General features: G+C 55.4%; 1 protein-coding gene across 4 annotated transcripts in view; it reads left to right on the forward strand.

Annotated features, from left to right (window-relative positions):
- PDE2A (phosphodiesterase 2A) overlaps nucleotides 1-17,206 on the forward strand; it is an 89,004-nt gene that overhangs the window by 68,537 nt on the left and 3,261 nt on the right. For 3 of the 4 annotated variants that reach the window (XM_072969268.1, XM_006203369.2, XM_031681317.2), the window contains 21 exons: nucleotides 581-690; nucleotides 1,431-1,486; nucleotides 6,439-6,498; nucleotides 7,146-7,299; nucleotides 7,523-7,575; nucleotides 7,773-7,847; nucleotides 7,941-7,982; nucleotides 8,521-8,589; nucleotides 8,861-8,991; nucleotides 11,658-11,769; nucleotides 12,251-12,290; nucleotides 12,424-12,487; nucleotides 12,916-12,988; nucleotides 13,137-13,314; nucleotides 13,549-13,661; nucleotides 14,313-14,390; nucleotides 14,653-14,775; nucleotides 15,246-15,316; nucleotides 15,587-15,709; nucleotides 15,983-16,070; nucleotides 16,328-16,375. In XM_072969268.1, the coding sequence (XP_072825369.1) occupies nucleotides 581-690; nucleotides 1,431-1,486; nucleotides 6,439-6,498; nucleotides 7,146-7,299; nucleotides 7,523-7,575; nucleotides 7,773-7,847; nucleotides 7,941-7,982; nucleotides 8,521-8,589; nucleotides 8,861-8,991; nucleotides 11,658-11,769; nucleotides 12,251-12,290; nucleotides 12,424-12,487; nucleotides 12,916-12,988; nucleotides 13,137-13,314; nucleotides 13,549-13,661; nucleotides 14,313-14,390; nucleotides 14,653-14,775; nucleotides 15,246-15,316; nucleotides 15,587-15,709; nucleotides 15,983-16,070; nucleotides 16,328-16,375 (1,861 nt within the window). The remainder of the gene's footprint in view (nucleotides 1-580; nucleotides 691-1,430; nucleotides 1,487-6,438; nucleotides 6,499-7,145; nucleotides 7,300-7,522; nucleotides 7,576-7,772; nucleotides 7,848-7,940; nucleotides 7,983-8,520; nucleotides 8,590-8,860; nucleotides 8,992-11,657; nucleotides 11,770-12,250; nucleotides 12,291-12,423; nucleotides 12,488-12,915; nucleotides 12,989-13,136; nucleotides 13,315-13,548; nucleotides 13,662-14,312; nucleotides 14,391-14,652; nucleotides 14,776-15,245; nucleotides 15,317-15,586; nucleotides 15,710-15,982; nucleotides 16,071-16,327; nucleotides 16,376-17,206) is intronic. The other variant, XM_072969267.1, reaches the window with a different exon arrangement.

Consider the following 17,206-nt stretch of genomic DNA (forward strand, 5'->3'; position numbering starts at 1 on the left):
GATGATAATATTTAATTCATGAGATCACTGGGAATTCCAAGTTCATCTATGTAAGTTGCTTGGACTGTGTGTGGCACATAGTGATGTCCAATAAACTGTAATTATGACGATGATCTCTGGAGTTTCCCCTCTGTGCTTAACACTAAAAGTTGTTCCAGAATGGTTTTCTGAGGATGCTGATGTTTAGGATTTTACTCTCCTGCATCCTAGTTCTCCCTGAGAGGCTCAGAGAGGTTTGGTACTTGCCCAACGTCAAGTAATAACTGGCAGAATTGGACCCAGACAGACTAGCTCTGAGCCCTGGTTTTACCTGCTCTAGGGGATTTGTGCAGGACCCCGAAGGTGCCTTTCCCATATCTACCAGCAGGAGGCACCAGAGGCCAAACTGTAGCTGTCTGCCCCTCCACATGGGAGGGTCAGAGTCAGCACTTTTATTTGTGCCCTCCTCATGTCCACCCTGCAGCAGGTCAGTTTGTTCAGATCCTTGCAGATGAGCAGGCTTAAGCTGCTGTGTGTCCCCAGGCTGGGGCCTCCTCCTCTGATCCAGGGACTGAGAGGTGGGATTGTCTCCTTTTTTCAGAGAGGCTGTGATCTCCGGGAAGCGGCTGGGCTGCAATGGACTGGGCCCCTCGAACCTGCCTGGGAAGCCCTTGGCCAGGCTGGCAGCTCCGCTGGCTTCTGACACCCAAGGTAAGGGCTGGGAGCTGGGCATGGGCGGGGGGAGACTGTGGCCTCTGCTCCCCAGATCACGTCTGTCTTCTATCCCTGTCTCCATCTCTCTGTCTCCTTCCTCTTGCTCTGTGTCTTTAGCAATCCCACCATCTAATTCTCTCTTTATTGTGCTACTAACCTCTCTGAGCCTCAATTTCCTGATCTTTAAAATGGGAACAACAGAACCTACCTTGAGGGGGTGTTGCTTGTGCCAGTGGCTAGATGGGCTGTAGTTGTTGTCATGCCCTCTCTGTCACTGTCTATTTTTCTTTCTCTTCCTCTCCATGCCCCCTGCCCGCCATGTCTCTCTGCCTCGTGTCTCAGTCTCTCTAGGTCTCTGTCCTCTGTCTCGATGTGGAAAGTGCACAAGACTGGGAGTCAGGAGACCTGACTTGCTGTGTGATCTTGGGCAAGTCACTTCCCCTTTCTGGACCTCAGTTTCCCAATCTGTAGAATAGGGGTGCTCAGCCTTACCTGCTTCCCTCCCTCCCAGGGTTGCTGGGAGGATCATGAGAAAGATGTCAAGTGAGGGGTCCTTGTGGTCATTTTTATCACTGCCTCAGTACCCATGTCTCTGTCTCTCTGGGTCTCTGGGTCTCTCTGTGTCTCTGTCCTGGCCTCTCTCTGTCTGTGTCTTTGTCTCCCTCCCTGGGTCCCAGCTCAGTATCTCTGAGCCTCGCTGGCCCCGCAGGACCACCTCATTGCCCTCTCCCCCTCAGTGCTGGTCATACCGCTGGTGGACAAGGAGGCCGGGGCTGTGGCAGCTGTCATCTTGGTAAGAGCAGTTGTGGGTGGGATAGGGGAGAGGAGAGCAGCTGGGAGCATGGATGGAGTCTGGTGTGTGTGCGTGTGTGTGTGCGCGCGCGTGCGCGCACGCTGAGAGCAGCAAGCTGGGCTGGAGTTGGGGGAAACGGTGTCTGGGAGGGGTCGGGGAGGAGCCCTCCACCCCACCTTGAATGGGAAGGACAAAGTTGCTGGTCCAGTCAGCAACTTGCGGCGGGATGTACAAGCCCCATCTGGACTCTCATCCCCCATGGAGCCCTTGGCACAGCCCTGACTTGCTTTCTCTTTGGCATCCTCCAGGGTGGGTTGGGGGCAGCGTCCTGAGAGGGCATGAGTACACTGAGTTGGGAAAGGACTGAGACACTGAAGGGGGATGGGCAGATATGACACTGACCGAGACAGTGTGGAAAAGCCAATCAGAGACTGGGGTGGTTGGAGCTAGGGGGCTTGAGGAGAGGACTTCCACGGGGAGTCCTGAGAGGGCATCCATCCCCAGCCAGACCTACGTCCGAGGTTGGGACAGACCCCAGGCAACAGGGCAGGCTTCCTGTGGCGGGTGACGGAAAGGCGGGGGCCTGAGCTGGAAGCCAGGTGCGCTGCTGGGGGTAGTTGGGCGGGCCACCGGGCCAGGCCGCCCCTTGCTCTCTGCTGCCCCCTCGCGGAGATCCCCGCTTTCGGCTCCCCAGGCGGAGGGGTTAGCGGAGTTTAGCTGCGTTGGCGGACTTCTGCGGCTCTTCCAGTCCCTCCTCACCTGTGGAGGACGGCGCTCAAAATCTTTGTCCTGTCCTAAGAACCGTAGGGTTAGCGCCGCCAGACCGCCATTATTGGGGATCGGCTTTCGCGGAGGCGGCCGCCACTTCTGTAGGGGCGCGGACAGACAAATGAGCAGGTCTTGGTGCTCCCGCCTGGGGAACTCCTGCCGAGCTCATTAAAACGCAATTAAAGGTTTCTGAGGCGCCTGACCTTTCCGGAGCTGCTGGCGCGGGAGGGCGGTGGGCGTGAGGGGCGGCCACAGGGAGAGGAGAGGAAGGAAGGGGTACTTGGCTTGGTCTCATCCGCGCCCCATCTGCCTTACTGAGGGGGACGCGGCCGCCTTGGTTTCTCCCGCAAGCTGCTCCTCCACCCCAGCTTCTGTTCCCCTCAAGGAACGGCTCTGCTGTCGGCACCGAGTTCTCAGAGGCGCTTCTTTCCCTCCTTTAGTCCCAATCTGTACCAGAGCTGATCCCTTGCGGAGGTGGTGGATAGGTGGCAGTGGCTTGGTAGCCTACCGTCAGTGGGGAAGCAGCTCCTGCAATGGGAAGACGCTTGGAAGGTTGTTGTCTTGTGGGGAGGAGGATGGTTGCCATCACCCTCAGACCACCGCTGGCCAAATGAAATAAATGCTGCCAGCAGAAGCACTGTTGGAGCTGGAGATCTAAGGGGTGCCTCACAGTGGAGGCAGCTTTTAAGTGGGGGCTTTGGGGCATGGGAGAGGAGGTGAACAGGTGGAGAAGAAGGGAAAAGATATTCTAGGCAGAGAGACCAGCACAAGCAGAGGCAGGGTAGTGGGGTGCTGGGGGGATAGTGTGATCCTGGCAAGGCTGAGGAGTGGGGTATGTGCTCGTGAGCAAGATGCTACCTGTAGCTTTGATGTGGGGAGAAGTTCCCTATAACCATCCCCTCACCTCCTCAAATACCCTGGGCAGTGAAGAGCCTTTGAAAGGTGTTTGGATTATTTATGTTATGCCTCTCCTCGAAGCCTGCTCATGTAGAAATACTCTTCTGTGGGACACCCCCTCTCCAATGCATAAGCATCTGAGAGATCCCGTCCTGCTGCTCCACTCCGGTGCTCCTGGGGTCGGGTCTCACATCCTCTGAGAGTCCATGCAGGTGGCCCCAGACCTCCAGCTGCTACCAGATCCTGAGGGCTGAGGATCTAGAGGGTAAAGGGGTTGGGTGCCACAGGGCAGATCTGATGGGAGGGTTGACTCACCAACTCCTTCCTCAACTAGCCCCATTCCCCTCTTTGAGTCTCTGCTTTTGTATTCATCATCCCTCCATCCTCCACTCATCCATCCATCAACTGAAGGCATACTTCTTGAGCACATTCAGGCACTGGGCATTGGCGCTGTGAACGCAGCAGCAGTGACTAAGACAGACCAGACAGGCCCTACTTCCACAGACCACACGGTCTGGAGGGGTGGGGGAGCTGGACATCAAACAAGTGAGCAAATTAAGGAGAGAATTGCAAGTGATGGCAAGTGCTAGCAAGGAAACCAGGGGGTCCTGCAAGGACTATTGGGACCTGATGGAGACAGGGTCAGCGGAGGGCTCTCTGAGGAGTAAGCTGTCCAGTGCAGGGCTGCCCGGCTGAGCTCTGGGCCTCTGCAGCTCGCAGCTTGAGGTGCCTTGATTGCAGAGTCTTTGTGTGGAAAGCGTCTTTGGCTCTGTTCTTCAGTTCTGAGATGGTAAGTCCCTTTGAGGAGCAGGCAGCCCTTGGTCTCTGGCATTTGATTTGTGATTTGCGCTCACTCTTCCCCCGAGCTGTGCCAGCTACAGCAGCTCCTTCCATGGGGACGGTGTGTCCCTGAGACTAGCCACGTTGAACTTGGTGAGGGTGGGGGCTGTGCTGGGCTTTCAACCTTCTCTGCAGCCCCAGCGCCTACACTTGAGTGCTCACACTGGGCCCCAGACCTCCTCCCTGGTTAGCAAGAGTAGGTTCAAGTGTATGTTCCTGTTAGTGAGCGAAGAGCCCTGTGTGTGTGCTGGTGATCGTGTTGGTGGGGGGCAGAAGTGTGTGCATGGTTCTGAGGTCTGTGAACTCAGATATCCTGTGTACAGGTATGAATGTGCACATGTGGATGTGTGGATGGTAGACATGTGAGTGTTGGTGTGTGGATGTCTGAGTCTGTGACTCCACTGTGTGTGTGTGTGTGTGTGTGTGTGTGTGTGTGTGTGTGTGTGTGTGTGTGCTGGTATGCACATGCCTAAGTATCTCTATGGGACAGTGAATTATGAGTGTGTGTGTGTTGAGGGGCGCTGAGGGTCTCTATGAGAGTGTGTAGTGTATTTATGCACATGCTGGGTGGGGATGGGCCGAGGCAGCCCAGGATCGTTGTGCAGGGAGGGGCAGGTCCAGTGGGTGGAGGAGGGCTCCATGATTCCTTCCTCCCCTCCACCTTCTGAGGCCCTCATTCAGTCTCCTAGCTCTGTCCTAGGACCAGGCTGTTTTGCCAGCCCTGGAACTGGTTGCCCCCACCGCTCTAGAGGGGTCCCAGCCTTCCCTTTTCCTGAGAGATGAGTCAGGTGGAAGGAACAAGAACGATGTCCTCCCCCATCTGCTAACAGTAAAATGCCAACATGGTTCTGTACGCCATATGCAAATGAACCATGCCCCAGCCTCTTTCGACAACCTGTCCTATGGGAATCATAGATGGAGCCTCACTCAGAGCTTAATCTTCAACACCATCCTAATTGGCCGGGGCCTCTTCCAGGATGTCCTGCCTCCAGTCTTGCTCCCTCCGTTTCACCTTGCCTCGTAGACCATGGTCTGCAGATGCTAAAGTCTGCCATGGATCCCCAGTACAATCAAGCAAAAGTCCGATTCCTTAGGCTTGCACTCAAGGCCCTCCCCCTGTGGTACCATGAACGCCACCCCTGCCCAGGTCCTCATCTCCCCATGCCACCTACTACCCAGCACTGCCAGGACAGCCTCCTGCCTACAATGTCCCCTCCAGACTCTGCTTGTCTTTCTTAGGCTTTAGTGCCAGTTCTGGAAGCCTCCCCCTCTGAGCTCCCACAGCCTTTACGTTCCCACCCATCCAGTCTGCCCTCTGCTTCTTCCCAGGTATGAAGTTCTGCAGCCCCACCCATGACATCCCGCACTCCATCCCACCCCAGCCAGACTGAGAGCTCCTTGAGAACCTGCTGGCCTCCTCCTCTCCATCTGCTCCTGGCAGGGGACCTAGAGCAGAGGCAGACAGGGGCTGCTGAGTGGGGAAGGAGCATGAAGGAGGGGACCCCAGTGCAAGCACTGTGGAGAGCCCTGCAGGTGGTGAGCAGCTCTAAGTAGGAGCCAGAAGCTAGTGACGAAGGTGGGAGCCTTGCTGGTGGGGCCTGCAGTGGGGCCCCTCTCTCTCCCATTATCCTTGCCAAGCACCCAAGCAAGGCTGGGGGAAGGGATTTCACAAAGTATGAAAGATGGGCTGAGGGGATTCCAGGTGACTGATACCGGGAAGTTGGAGAGGGACAGGATGATGGAGATGGTAGTGAGAATGGATCCAGATAGGGAAAGGTCAGGGCGGAGAAGGTGAAGGAGTGGGTGGTACTGTCCCAACTCTGCCACTTTCTGCTCTGTGACTTGGGCAAGTCACTCAACCTTTCTGGGCCTTGATTCACCTGCAAGGTGAAGGCTTGCCTTACAGGTTGGTGAGAATCACATATAAGGCAAGGCACTTCATTCATTCATTCATTCATTCATCCATTCTCCCAAATTCTTTAGGCATAGCAGATACATCATAAATCTTGGACCTCTTCCTCTACCCCGGCTTTGGGGTTGCTCAAATCCCAACTCAGAAAGGATGGAGCTGAGAGGCTGAGACCAATACCATTGATTCCATAATCAGGGCCTGAAGGGCTGAGTGGATTGAGAGATGGAGAGGGGTCCAAGGTTACCTTCCTTCCCTCACTATACATCTGGATTGTGCTGTTGTTGGGACAGTGACTGAAAAGGCAGAGATCAGAAAATATCCACTTCTTTAAATTAGCCCTAAAAGGCTTCCTGGAGGAGGGGATTTTTCCCAGAGTCATCTGCTTGGTCAGAGGATAGGCTTATCATTGAGGCCCACAGACTGGAGTGTGTATGTGTTGGTGAGGACAGGTGTGTGCCGGGCATGGGGAGGGCACTCCGGCAGAGACAAGAGACTAGGGAAGGTCACAGCTTGTCCCCCTCCCACTTCCCTCCAGGTGCACTGTGGCCAGCTGAGTGACAGTGAAGAGCGGAGCCTGCAAGCCGTGGAGAAGCATGTGAGTGGGAGTAGGGCTAGGGCAAAATGTGGGCTGCTGAAGACCCTCCTCCCAACTGATGGGAAAAGGATCTGGCCAAGGAGCTGGACAGGCCTGGGTTCCAGTCCACCACTTTGGGCTGTGTGACCTTGAGCAAGTCACTTAACCTCTGTGAACCTCAGTTTCACATCTGAAAATGAAGATAAGGATGGCACTGACCTACTTAGGGTACTGGTGAAATGAGGCCAATCAAATACCTTGTTAATACTTAGGAAGGACTACCTACATAATGATATTGTGATTCTTTCTTGAGATTTTATGATTTTGCGATTTTTAACAAGAACTTATGTCTCCCCATGGGTGCTAGAGACACAGAGAAATCTGATCCTGTCCTTTATTGTAAGGGTTTGAGGGCTAGGGGTGGAGACAACCCTGTAACTTATCTGTTCATGGACCGAGGGACGCTCCAGAGGCAGTGGGAGCCCACAGGAGGGTGGAGCGCTGAGAGATGAGTTGTTTGGGACACTCGGGTGGGCTGGGAGGGTGGAGGTGGGGGTGATGGGTGCTGCAGGCAGAGGGAAAAGTCTCAAGCAAAGGCTAGGAGTCCCGAGGTAGTGAGCACGATAAAGGTGGGGCGTGTGGTTTGCTGACCGCTCGGCCCGCCCCAGACCCTGGTGGCCCTGAAAAGGGTGCAGGCCCTGCAGCAACGCGGGCTCAGCACGGCTCCGGAAGTGACCCAAAATCCTCCAGAGGGGGCGGCGGGAGACCAGAAGGGCGGGGTTGAGTACACAGACCAAGACCGAAAGATCCTTCAGCTGTGTGGTGAGGACCGGGCCTGGGTGGGACCTGGGGCGGGGCGGGGCCGAACCTGGAGCGGGGGTAGAGGGCATGGGGTGGGCGGGGCCTGAAGGTGGGGCGCGGCCAGAGGCGGGCCCCAGTAGCAATTAGCGGGAGATCAAGAGCCGGTTAGACGGGTGGAATTGGAGGCGGCGCACCCTTGAGGACGCTCTGTGGTCCCTCTCTGACCCGCGCCCCTCCATTGCAGGGGAACTCTACGACCTGGATGCCTCTTCCCTGCAGCTTAAAGTCCTCCAATACGTGAGTCCCCGTTCCCCTCCCCCCACAGTGTCCCTTCAGGGACTGACGCCCCGTTGAGCCCTCCATCCCAGATCAGACCACGATGTCCTACCCCTCTTCTCTTCTCCACCTATCTGAGGAGCCTCAGAAAGGCGGGAGGGTGGGGAGTGGGGATGCTCCCAGGTCCGCGGTCAGCCCATCGCTGTGTCCCTTCTCAGCTGCAGCAGGAAACCCAGGCATCCCGCTGCTGCCTCCTGCTAGTATCCGAGGACAATCTCCAGCTTTCCTGTAAGGTGAGGGCCCCGGGGTAGGGCAAGGGACCTGGATCTCTTGAGAGAAAAAATCTTGCCCATCTTTTAACTGGTCCACATCGCTCTGCTCATCAGGTCATCGGAGATAAAGTGCTGGAGGAAGAGATCAGCTTTCCGGTGAGTCTTGTGTCCATTTCCTGTGTTGGAGTCTGCAGAAGCAGTTAAAGCCATGTAGGCACTCCTGGGATCTGCCTAGAGAGACTGGGATCTGCTAGAATCTCTTGGAAGTTGATGGAATTATCTGGGTCTTGGGATCTACTTAGAAAAGTTCTGAGAGATCACAACCTCTCACAATCAGGATCCATTAGGAGAACTCTCTCATAGTCTACAGAAAGGCTTACTTGGGACCAGTTCACTTCTGTTAAGAGTATTTCTGGATTGGATTGTCTTGGAATCTGTTAAGATCAGTGAGAATCCTTGGATTCTGCTTTTCTCTTCCCTGGTTAGGGAAGACCCTCAAGTCCTCCATAGAGGATTCTGGTCAAGAGCCTACTCCCCTCCCCTTACCCCACCCCCACTCCTCTGTATTAACTCCATCCATCATTTGGACTGGCTGAAGAGGTAGTTGAAACTTCCAGACTTGGCGAGGGGAGGGTCCGGAGATCACCTGATTTTGGGGAGAACTGGGCCCTGACTGGCTCTCCTCACTCCCCAGTTGACGACAGGACGCCTGGGCCAGGTGGTGAAAAACAAGAAGTCTATCCAGCTGAAGGATCTCACCTCTGTAAGCCATGGCCTGGCTGGGCCAGGGGAGGAGACAGGAGGAGAGCCCACTGCCCAGTCCCCAGAGCCAGGGTCTCTGGGCCAGAGCAGCCTAAGAATGGGGGAGACAAGACCCCGGGACTTTCTCCCATCCCACCCCAATGTCATAGCACTCCTCACCCTGAATGAGTCCTTCGGCCCCTCCTGTTGCAGAGTGTGATGGGGGATGGGGGAGGGCAACATATCTTCTCCCTCCTTCCCTCACTCACCTCTCCCTTGCTTCCCCTTTGCAGGAGGATGTGCAGCAGCTACAAAGCATGTTGGGCTGTGAGGTGCAGGCCATGCTCTGTGTCCCTGTCATCAGCCGGGCCACTGACAAGGTGGTGGCCTTGGCCTGCGCCTTCAACAAGCTTGGAGGAGACTTGTGAGTCTGGGCGGAGTGACGTGGCTCAGGAGACAGAGCTGAGAGGCTGGGCTAGAGTAACAGTCCAAGAAGGCTACTGGAGAGAGGGTACTACTCCAGCAGTAGTGGGCTGAATGATTTGTCTGTGCAAGAGACTGTGGAATTATGGGTGTGATAGACCCTTGCCCACTGCTCCATCACCCATTTTGGCTTATGTAAAATCATTTTTGAGTCCAAGCGAGATCCCCTTCTCTTTGCCCACTTCCTGCAGTTCAGATTATCTGCTTTTAGGCACTGGCCTTCCCCCAACTTGCCATCCCCTGTTTTAGCATTTCTTCTGGGAACTGCCTGATGGAGGGGCGGTGAGCTCTGGAATGGGTGGACTCACTGGGACCTACAGAGCATCACTGACACAGTGGACAATGGCTTGAGGGGATAGGCTTGGGGGCTGGGCTAAGCTGAGGGTCTTTAGAGGCATTGATAGGGCAGCTGTAAGAATCATGTGAAACAGGCAATCAGGACACAGAATCAGGTAAACAGGCTTAGTCAGGAAGCATATCTCAAGTACTGAGGTCAGATTTGGGGTCTAGAAGAGGTACCAGATTTCATGTCCTACACCAACTCATTAATTGGTAGCCGCTGCCTGAAGCATTGTATTAGTTTAATGAGGAACAATGCTGTGATTGATTAGCCGTATTTATCCTGCGTGCAGATTCAGGATGTGAATGCTGCCACACTTGATCCAGCAGGCCTAGCAGTAGGGAGTAGCAGGCAGGTGAGGAGTTGTATTATAATTTCAGGATACAGAGAGATGCTGACAAGCTGCTTGGGCCCTGGGGCTGGTGGGATTTGGAGGCCTGGGGCTCCTGCAGGAAGTGGAGACTGGAGATGTTGGAACTAGAGAGGTATCAGAAGTCCAGGGATGGGGTCTGCAGGGATAGGGCAGAGATATGGGAGTCAGAGGTCTGAGTAGCAAGACCTGCCAGCATGGAGCTCTGTTGGCAGTTGGATGGGCCTGGGGAAATGAAGACAGGGACAAGGCAGGGAGGGTGTGGGATCTGTGCCATTTGGAACATCCTAGTGATGGGAGCATTTGTGCCATTCAGTAATCACTCATTGAGCACCTACTGTGCCCAGCCCTATGCTGGCCAGATGGTCTTGGGAAGGCCTCTGGGAAGGGGAATGTAGAGTGGGGGTGTCCTACAGGGGCTGTGACCTCTCCTCTGGCTGCTGGCTGTGGGACTGGGATCTGAGATAGTCCTGGACTTGGAGGAGAGGTGGTACCAGAAGGGAAATGAGATGGGGCCTTGGTGACAGCCCCAAGGCCAGGGCAGGGGTAAGTTCAGCTCTGGGTTCCCAAGACTTCAGGGAGTGAGTGCTGAACAATTGCATGAGCCTACATGGGGCTCAGCTAAGAAGAGGCGCTGCAGAGAAACTGCCTGGAACCCAGAGAACAAGGACTCCAGAATCCCTTCAGCTGGGAGCATGATGGGGCTGGTGACAAGGGCAGAGGGACAGTTAAGACATTTAGCAAACACTTTCCAAATATCGCCCCTGTACCAGACTCTGCATTGGACAAGGAGTGATACAGTCATGGTCCCTGCCTTCAAGACTTGGTGTTTATTTTTAGGGTATAGAGGGAGGAGGGTGGGAAAGGTATTCTAGGCAGAGTGAACAGTGTGGGAAAAAGCATGAAAGTGTGAAAGAGCCTGAAGTTTTCTCAGAATGATGAAGATCTTACTGTGGCTGAAGCTGAGAGACACCCATAGATGAGGGGAGAGAGGTGGGTGAGACCAGATAGAGGGGCCTCAGATGCCATGAGAAGGAAGGTGGGCAGACAGATACAGGGTGGTGGGGATTGGAGTCTAGACCCAAATCACTAGACAGCCAGCACAAGTGGGGGATCTCCTGGCAGAGAGGAGCACTGAGGGCAGCCCCCAAATAGGGAGGGGCCTAGGCAGGGAAATCTGGGGGCTGAGCAATGGTCAAGGTCTCTGAAGATTGTTCCATCTCCCGCAGTCCCCATGATCCCCACCTGGAAAGGCTGACCCACATCCCCAGCCCAGGTCCCACCCCAGCTTGGTCCATCGAGGCCCAGAAAGCTCCCTGGTGACAAGTCATTTGGTAGCTGGATTGAATGACTCCTCGGGATCTGGGGCTGATGTTTTCAGACAAGAGCCAGTTCCATGAATCTTATGACCACAGCCCTGCCCACGACCACCGTAGGATTTGTGAAGGCTTTAAATCAGAGCCCACAGAGTCCAGGGAGGGTAGGACAGTGACGTGAGCTGGACAAGACAGTGTCACCAACCCTCCCTGAGACTGGAGGGGCTCCTGGAGAAGAGCAGGAGGTGCCCCAGCTCTGGCCTGGGCAAGTCTCTAGTCTGAGGGAGGAGACTCAGCCTCCATTTGGGTAAATCCGAAGTCAGAGAAGGGAGACATGGCTCTGGCTTCAAGAAGAAATAGTCTGAAGAGGGAAAGACATTTTGGTCAGAGGAGGATTAGAGCCCTCTCCGCAGGAGCCCCCGGGGCTGAGGGGGAAGCAGCTCTAGCAGAGGGAAGGGAGGTTAGCTGGTGGACTTCTGAGTAGGCTTCCTGGAAGAATGGATATATGGAGAAATGGGGAGAACAGCCTGTCGTCTGTTCCCTCTCCCGTGACCCCATGGCCCCGCGCCCCCCCCCCCCAGATTCACAGACCAGGACGAGCATGTGATCCAGCACTGCTTCCATTACACCAGCACGGTGCTCACCAGCACCCTGGCCTTCCAGAAGGAGCAGAAACTCAAGGATGAGTGTCAGGTGAGTTCCCTGCCTTGTTCCCCTCTCGGGGACCAAGTCGCCCAGGTCTCAGCCCCAGAGAGTCAGCCACAAGGGAAAAGTCCTTGTGTTTTTTGGATGGTTGGTGAGGAGATTACCTCGGGCCCTGGAGACTTCTTCAAGAGGGAGGTCAGTAGCTCCTTAGCGCAGCGTGTCTGGCTGCAGGCACTGTACGCTATCGCCTTCTAGTGTTCAGATTGGGCACTACAGCACATCTGGTTGGCTAGAGCTGGGAGTGAATGCGCATCTGACATCCTGGGTTCCTATGCACCTTCACTGGGGCTATTCCTCCCACTCCTTCACTTAGTAGCCAAATGATATAATTAGACTCTGCCAGTCTCCAGCCCATCCAGAGAGCCCTAGGGGAGAAATGAGAAGACCCTGGGGCTGTTGGAGGCAGGGGGCTGCAGAGGGTGACTCCCTGTAACCTGAACCCCTATGATCTCCATTTTCTCCATTCCAGGCTCTTCTCCAAGTGGCAAAGAACCTCTTCACTCACCTGGGTGAGTGCACTGCCCTCCTCCATGCCTGCGTGTGAGGTGGGAGCAGGGGCTGGTATTTGGAAGAGGGGAGGTGGGTGGTCTTGGCACTCCAACCTGGTCTTACCACTGCCCCCCACATTTCTTCCTCCCACAGATGATGTCTCTGTTCTGCTCCAGGAGATCATCACAGAGGCCAGAAACCTCAGCAATGCTGAGATGTGAGTGAATCCACCCCAGAGTAGGGTGAGAGAGGCCCTGGGCCTCCGTTTTCATCTCTCCTTTCTTCCCCTCTCTTTTCCCCTGTACTGCGTTCTTGTGGGACCCAGTCACATTTTGTGTGATCCTTTATTTCATGCCTATGTCCCTCACTAGACTGTAACATCCAGTGACAGCAGGGGTGGGCCTTGCTTTGCTGGCCATGAATCCTCAATTTCTAACATACCTGGCACATAAGTAGACGCTTCAAAGAAAAAAAAAATCATTGGCCTGGACTAATGTCTGAAGTCAGCCAGCCCTAAGGAGGGTCTCTCACCCTGGGTCACTGCCTCCAGGCCTCAGCAGTCTAGGCCTTGCCCCAAGTTGTGGGATTTGGGGATGGTGGGAGAGGGGTGTCAGGGCCCCGTGGACCATGGCCATCTCTCCACAGCTGCTCTGTGTTCCTGCTGGATCAGAACGAGCTGGTGGCCAAGGTGTTCGATGGGGGCGTGGTGGATGATGAGGTGAGGCTGGGCCGAGAGGAGGGAGGGTGTGGTTGCGGTCCTGGGGGCCGGGAATCCGCAGGAGGTGCTGAGGAGCAGGCCAGATGGTTGATGGTCTGCTCTGTGATAGGCGGCTAACTTCCTCTCTACTCCATTCCTGCCCCTGCAGAGCTATGAGATCCGCATCCCAGCCGATCAGGGCATCGCGGGCCACGTGGCGACCACGGGCCAGATCCTGAACATCCCAGATGCGTACGCACATCCACTTTTCTACCGTGGCGTGGACGACAGCACCGGCTTCCGGACGCGCAACATCCTCTGCTTTCCCATCAAGAACGAGAACCAGGGTGCGGGATCCTGGCCACTCTGGGCAGAGGGGCGGGACCAGGCCAGGGCAGAGCCTGAGCAGGATGGGGCGGAGCCGAGTGAAGGGTCTGCAAGCCTTTTCCAGTGCCCTTGTGTTCTGAAGCAGAAGGGACAGGGTTTCTCCGAGCATGGGACGTCCCTTGAGGACAGCCTGGGAGGGCAGATCTCCGTCAGACACATCCACTGGCCCATCCTAGCCCCTCTTTGGTCCCCAGAGGTCATTGGTGTGGCTGAGCTGGTGAATAAGATCAACGGACCATGGTTCAGCAAGTTCGATGAGGACCTGGCCACAGCCTTCTCCATCTACTGCGGCATCAGCATTGCCCATGTGAGCAGGACAGGTCTATGGAGGACCCTCTGTTCTCCTCTTCACATTGGCTCTCCTTGCTCTGTCCAGTTGGGTCCCTGACCCCACCTGGGACTCAGCCCAGCTTCTGGGTTGCTATGCAGCCTTCAGTACCTACTGGTCACCTCTGGCCTCAGTTTCCCAGAAAATTGGGGACATACTTTCTTGTCCTGTCCAGGTGGCCTCTCAGGACTGTGGAAAACCTCAGTTTTATTTCCCCTCTTCTCTGGAAGCAACCTCAACCCAAACCAGCTTCTTTTTGGGAAATGTTGGTCTCAGTGTCCAGAGCTGGCAGCTCTGGCCTGGGAATCCAGCCCCAAGGTCCCTGACACTATTCCCCCTCCTTGCTCCTCTTTCTGTTATGGGCCTCAGGCTCCATCACTGAAGACTGGGGCAGGCTCAGGAGGTCGTGCAAAGTGCCAGATCAAGTGCTAAGAGGCCCTGGGGAGGAGGAGCAAGGGGAGGTCTGCATGAAATTTGGAGGGGCTCCCTACTCTGGGCTGGTGCTTGATGGCTCAGACAGGGGCCAGCATGGGACAGGAAGGGGGCGTTATCTGATCCCTTTGTCCCAGTCCTGGGCATTCTGAGATTTCACAGCCATCTTGCTTGAGCCCCATCTCTCTCTCCCCGTAGTCCCTCCTATACAAGAAAGTGAATGAGGCCCAGTATCGCAGCCACCTAGCCAACGAGATGATGATGTACCACATGAAGGTGAGCCTTGCACAGAGCATCTGCCCTCCTTCTCAGGGCCCTAGGGTCCCCTGCAGCCCACCTGTTCCTTCCCTGCCTCCCTGAATCCTCAGGGGCTCAGGACCAGGCTGCACTTTCTGATTGCCCTCTCTTGAAGGTAAGAAGATAGACCCAGAGCAATGCCGGCCAGGTGGTCCCTATGTCCAGGGATGATTCCCAACATGGGAATTACTGAAGGCTGGGGTGGAGGTCATCTTCTAATGCTCTGGTTCATCCACTATAGGTCTCTGATGATGAATACACCAAACTTCTTCATGATGGGATCCAGCCTGTGGCTGCCATTGACTCCAACTTTGCCAGTTTCACTTACACCCCTCGCTCTCTGCCCGAGGATGACACTTCCATGGTAAGCTGGCCCACTCCCACTTGACCGAGAAGGTGGAGGGTGTACAGCCAGAGATTTAAGTTAGATGTGCATAGGAACTTCCTGGCAAGACAGAGTCATCAGGGAAGGTTGTAGTCTCCTCGGAGATGGAGCGGGTTTGTGGTCTGCCAACATGAGTTACAGGGCCTGCCCAGGGGCCCGGGGCTGAACTGGTTAATCGCCAAGGGCTGCTCTAGAATGAAGATGGCCTCAGGCTTGGCACCTCCCTCCCTGTTTTTCTAAGATTTTGTGTGAGCTTGGTTCTAAGAGTTCTTAGCTCATATTTCTAAAAGCTCATGGCTCTGAAAATGGTTGGTTTATCATTTAATGACTATCCAGTTTAGATCTAAAGTTCTAAGACTCCCAGATTTTGGAGACTTCAAGAAGGGCCAAGGCAGGGATCCCATCTTGAAACTGACAATTCCTCTGATACCTCCTTTCTGCTTCTCCAGGCCATCCTGAGCATGCTGCAGGACATGAATTTCATCAATAACTACAAAATTGACTGCCCGACACTGGCCCGGTGTGTGCCCCTAGCCCTCCCCTCTGTATAATGGCAGCCGCATCTCTGCCTCCCTCTGTCCTTTACTCTCACATCCATTGCCCCCCAAGTTCTGGGAAGGGCTCTGAGGACAACTAGTGGAGGCCCAGTCTTGTGGGTCTGGGGAGGATCTGTGAGTGAGAGGCAATTCACAGACACTGGGACCAGGAGTAAAGGAAAAGAATGGGGTGGGGCGGATCCAGGAGGGCTTCCCGGAGGAGGAGAGCCTGAGGCCACTCTCCCCTCCCCCAGGTTTTGTTTGATGGTAAAGAAGGGCTACCGGGATCCTCCCTACCACAACTGGATGCACGCCTTTTCTGTCTCCCACTTCTGCTACCTGCTCTACAAGAACCTGGAGCTCACCAACTACCTCGAGTGAGTAGCTGCGCATCCCCCGACCTGGCAGCCACTGGGGCCTCCTTCCTTGGGATGGGGCAGCACCTCCTGTGTGGTGGGTGCTTTACATGCACTGTCCCCCTGGGATCCTCTTCAAAGCCCAGAAAGACACAGGGCCTCTTTCCAGGAAGGGAGCCCAGGTGTCCTGTGCTCCTGTCCAGATGGCTCCTGGACATCTCATCCAGCCAGCACTCCTTTGAGGGCTGGGGAGGGAGCTGTGGCTGACCTTCCGGTCCTCTGTCTCCCAACCAGGGACATCGAGATCTTTGCCTTGTTTATTTCCTGCATGTGTCACGACCTGGACCACAGAGGCACTAACAACTCCTTCCAGGTGGCCTCGGTGAGACCTGCCCTCCTTGCAGTGGGCACCCTACCTGGGGTGTCTGGGAGTCTCACCCCTCCAGCCTGAGGAGAGGTGGGAGCTGGTGAGACTAGGAGCTGATTTAGAGCCAGAAAGAGGCTCGTCCAGGCTTTGGGAGATGGAGGAGTGCTGGGAACAGGGGCGGTGGTGGGGAGGAGCAGGTCAACACTTAGCCTGATATAGTGGCACTTGCATCTGGATGTGAAGAATGATGGAGTTTTCTTGGGCTTTTCCAGAAATCTGTGCTGGCTGCACTCTACAGCTCCGAAGGCTCTGTTATGGAGGTACCCCTATTCTGCCCAATGTCCCTGTCCTCGTCATTCCCTTAAGGCCAGTGACTTACAAAGTTAGACTGTGGCCTGGCTCCTCCCCTTCCCAAGCCCTGCTCTCCAGACAGGCTGTGAGAGCTGCAGCTACCCCCAGGGAACCTCTGGCTCTTGTTCCTGGAGAGGTGCAGGTGTGGATGAGGCTGTGAGTCAGGCTGCAGGTTCTACCTGAGCCCAAGTTTGCCAAGGGAGGGCTTGTATTAAGCACGTTTCTCTTTGCATGTCTGGGAACACCCTATATGCCTCCCTCCTTGGCCCAGCCCAGCACCAGCTCCACTCCTGTTACACTCAGCTTTGCCTTAGACTATTTGGTTTGGGTCTATCTACCCACAGTGGGAACTGCTAGTTTCCCAGTGGGACAAAATCGGAGACATCTCTGAGTTCCCTGCACTTGGCACAGGGCTTGTCACACCTCCAAGGTCGCCCCTCCCCACACTGCTGCCACAATGCCCCTTCAGAGACTGCTCCTGCTTGCACACCCCCAGAGACAAGGGGCTCACTTCCTCCCTTTTAGGAGGCCTGGTGGCAGCGCTGTGTCTGTCCTCCATGCCCTGGGCTAGGCCTGCTCCTCCTCTGAGTGACGGCCCTTCAGCGTCAGGAGACAGGAGCCTTGCCCTCGCCTCATCACTGACCCTCCTTGTCAGCAAACAAACGTTGACTGCATGAATTAGTGCCCAGGACTCCAACAGATCATTTCAGAATCATTCCAGCTTGAGAGGCCCTCAGAACTTACCTTGTCGTGTCCCTCCATGTGACTGTTGAGCAATCTGAGGCGCAGAGCTGGCCAGA

The sequence above is a fragment of the Vicugna pacos genome, chromosome 10, assembly GCF_048564905.1.
Source record: "Vicugna pacos chromosome 10, VicPac4, whole genome shotgun sequence".
Lineage (NCBI taxonomy): Eukaryota > Metazoa > Chordata > Mammalia > Artiodactyla > Camelidae > Vicugna > Vicugna pacos.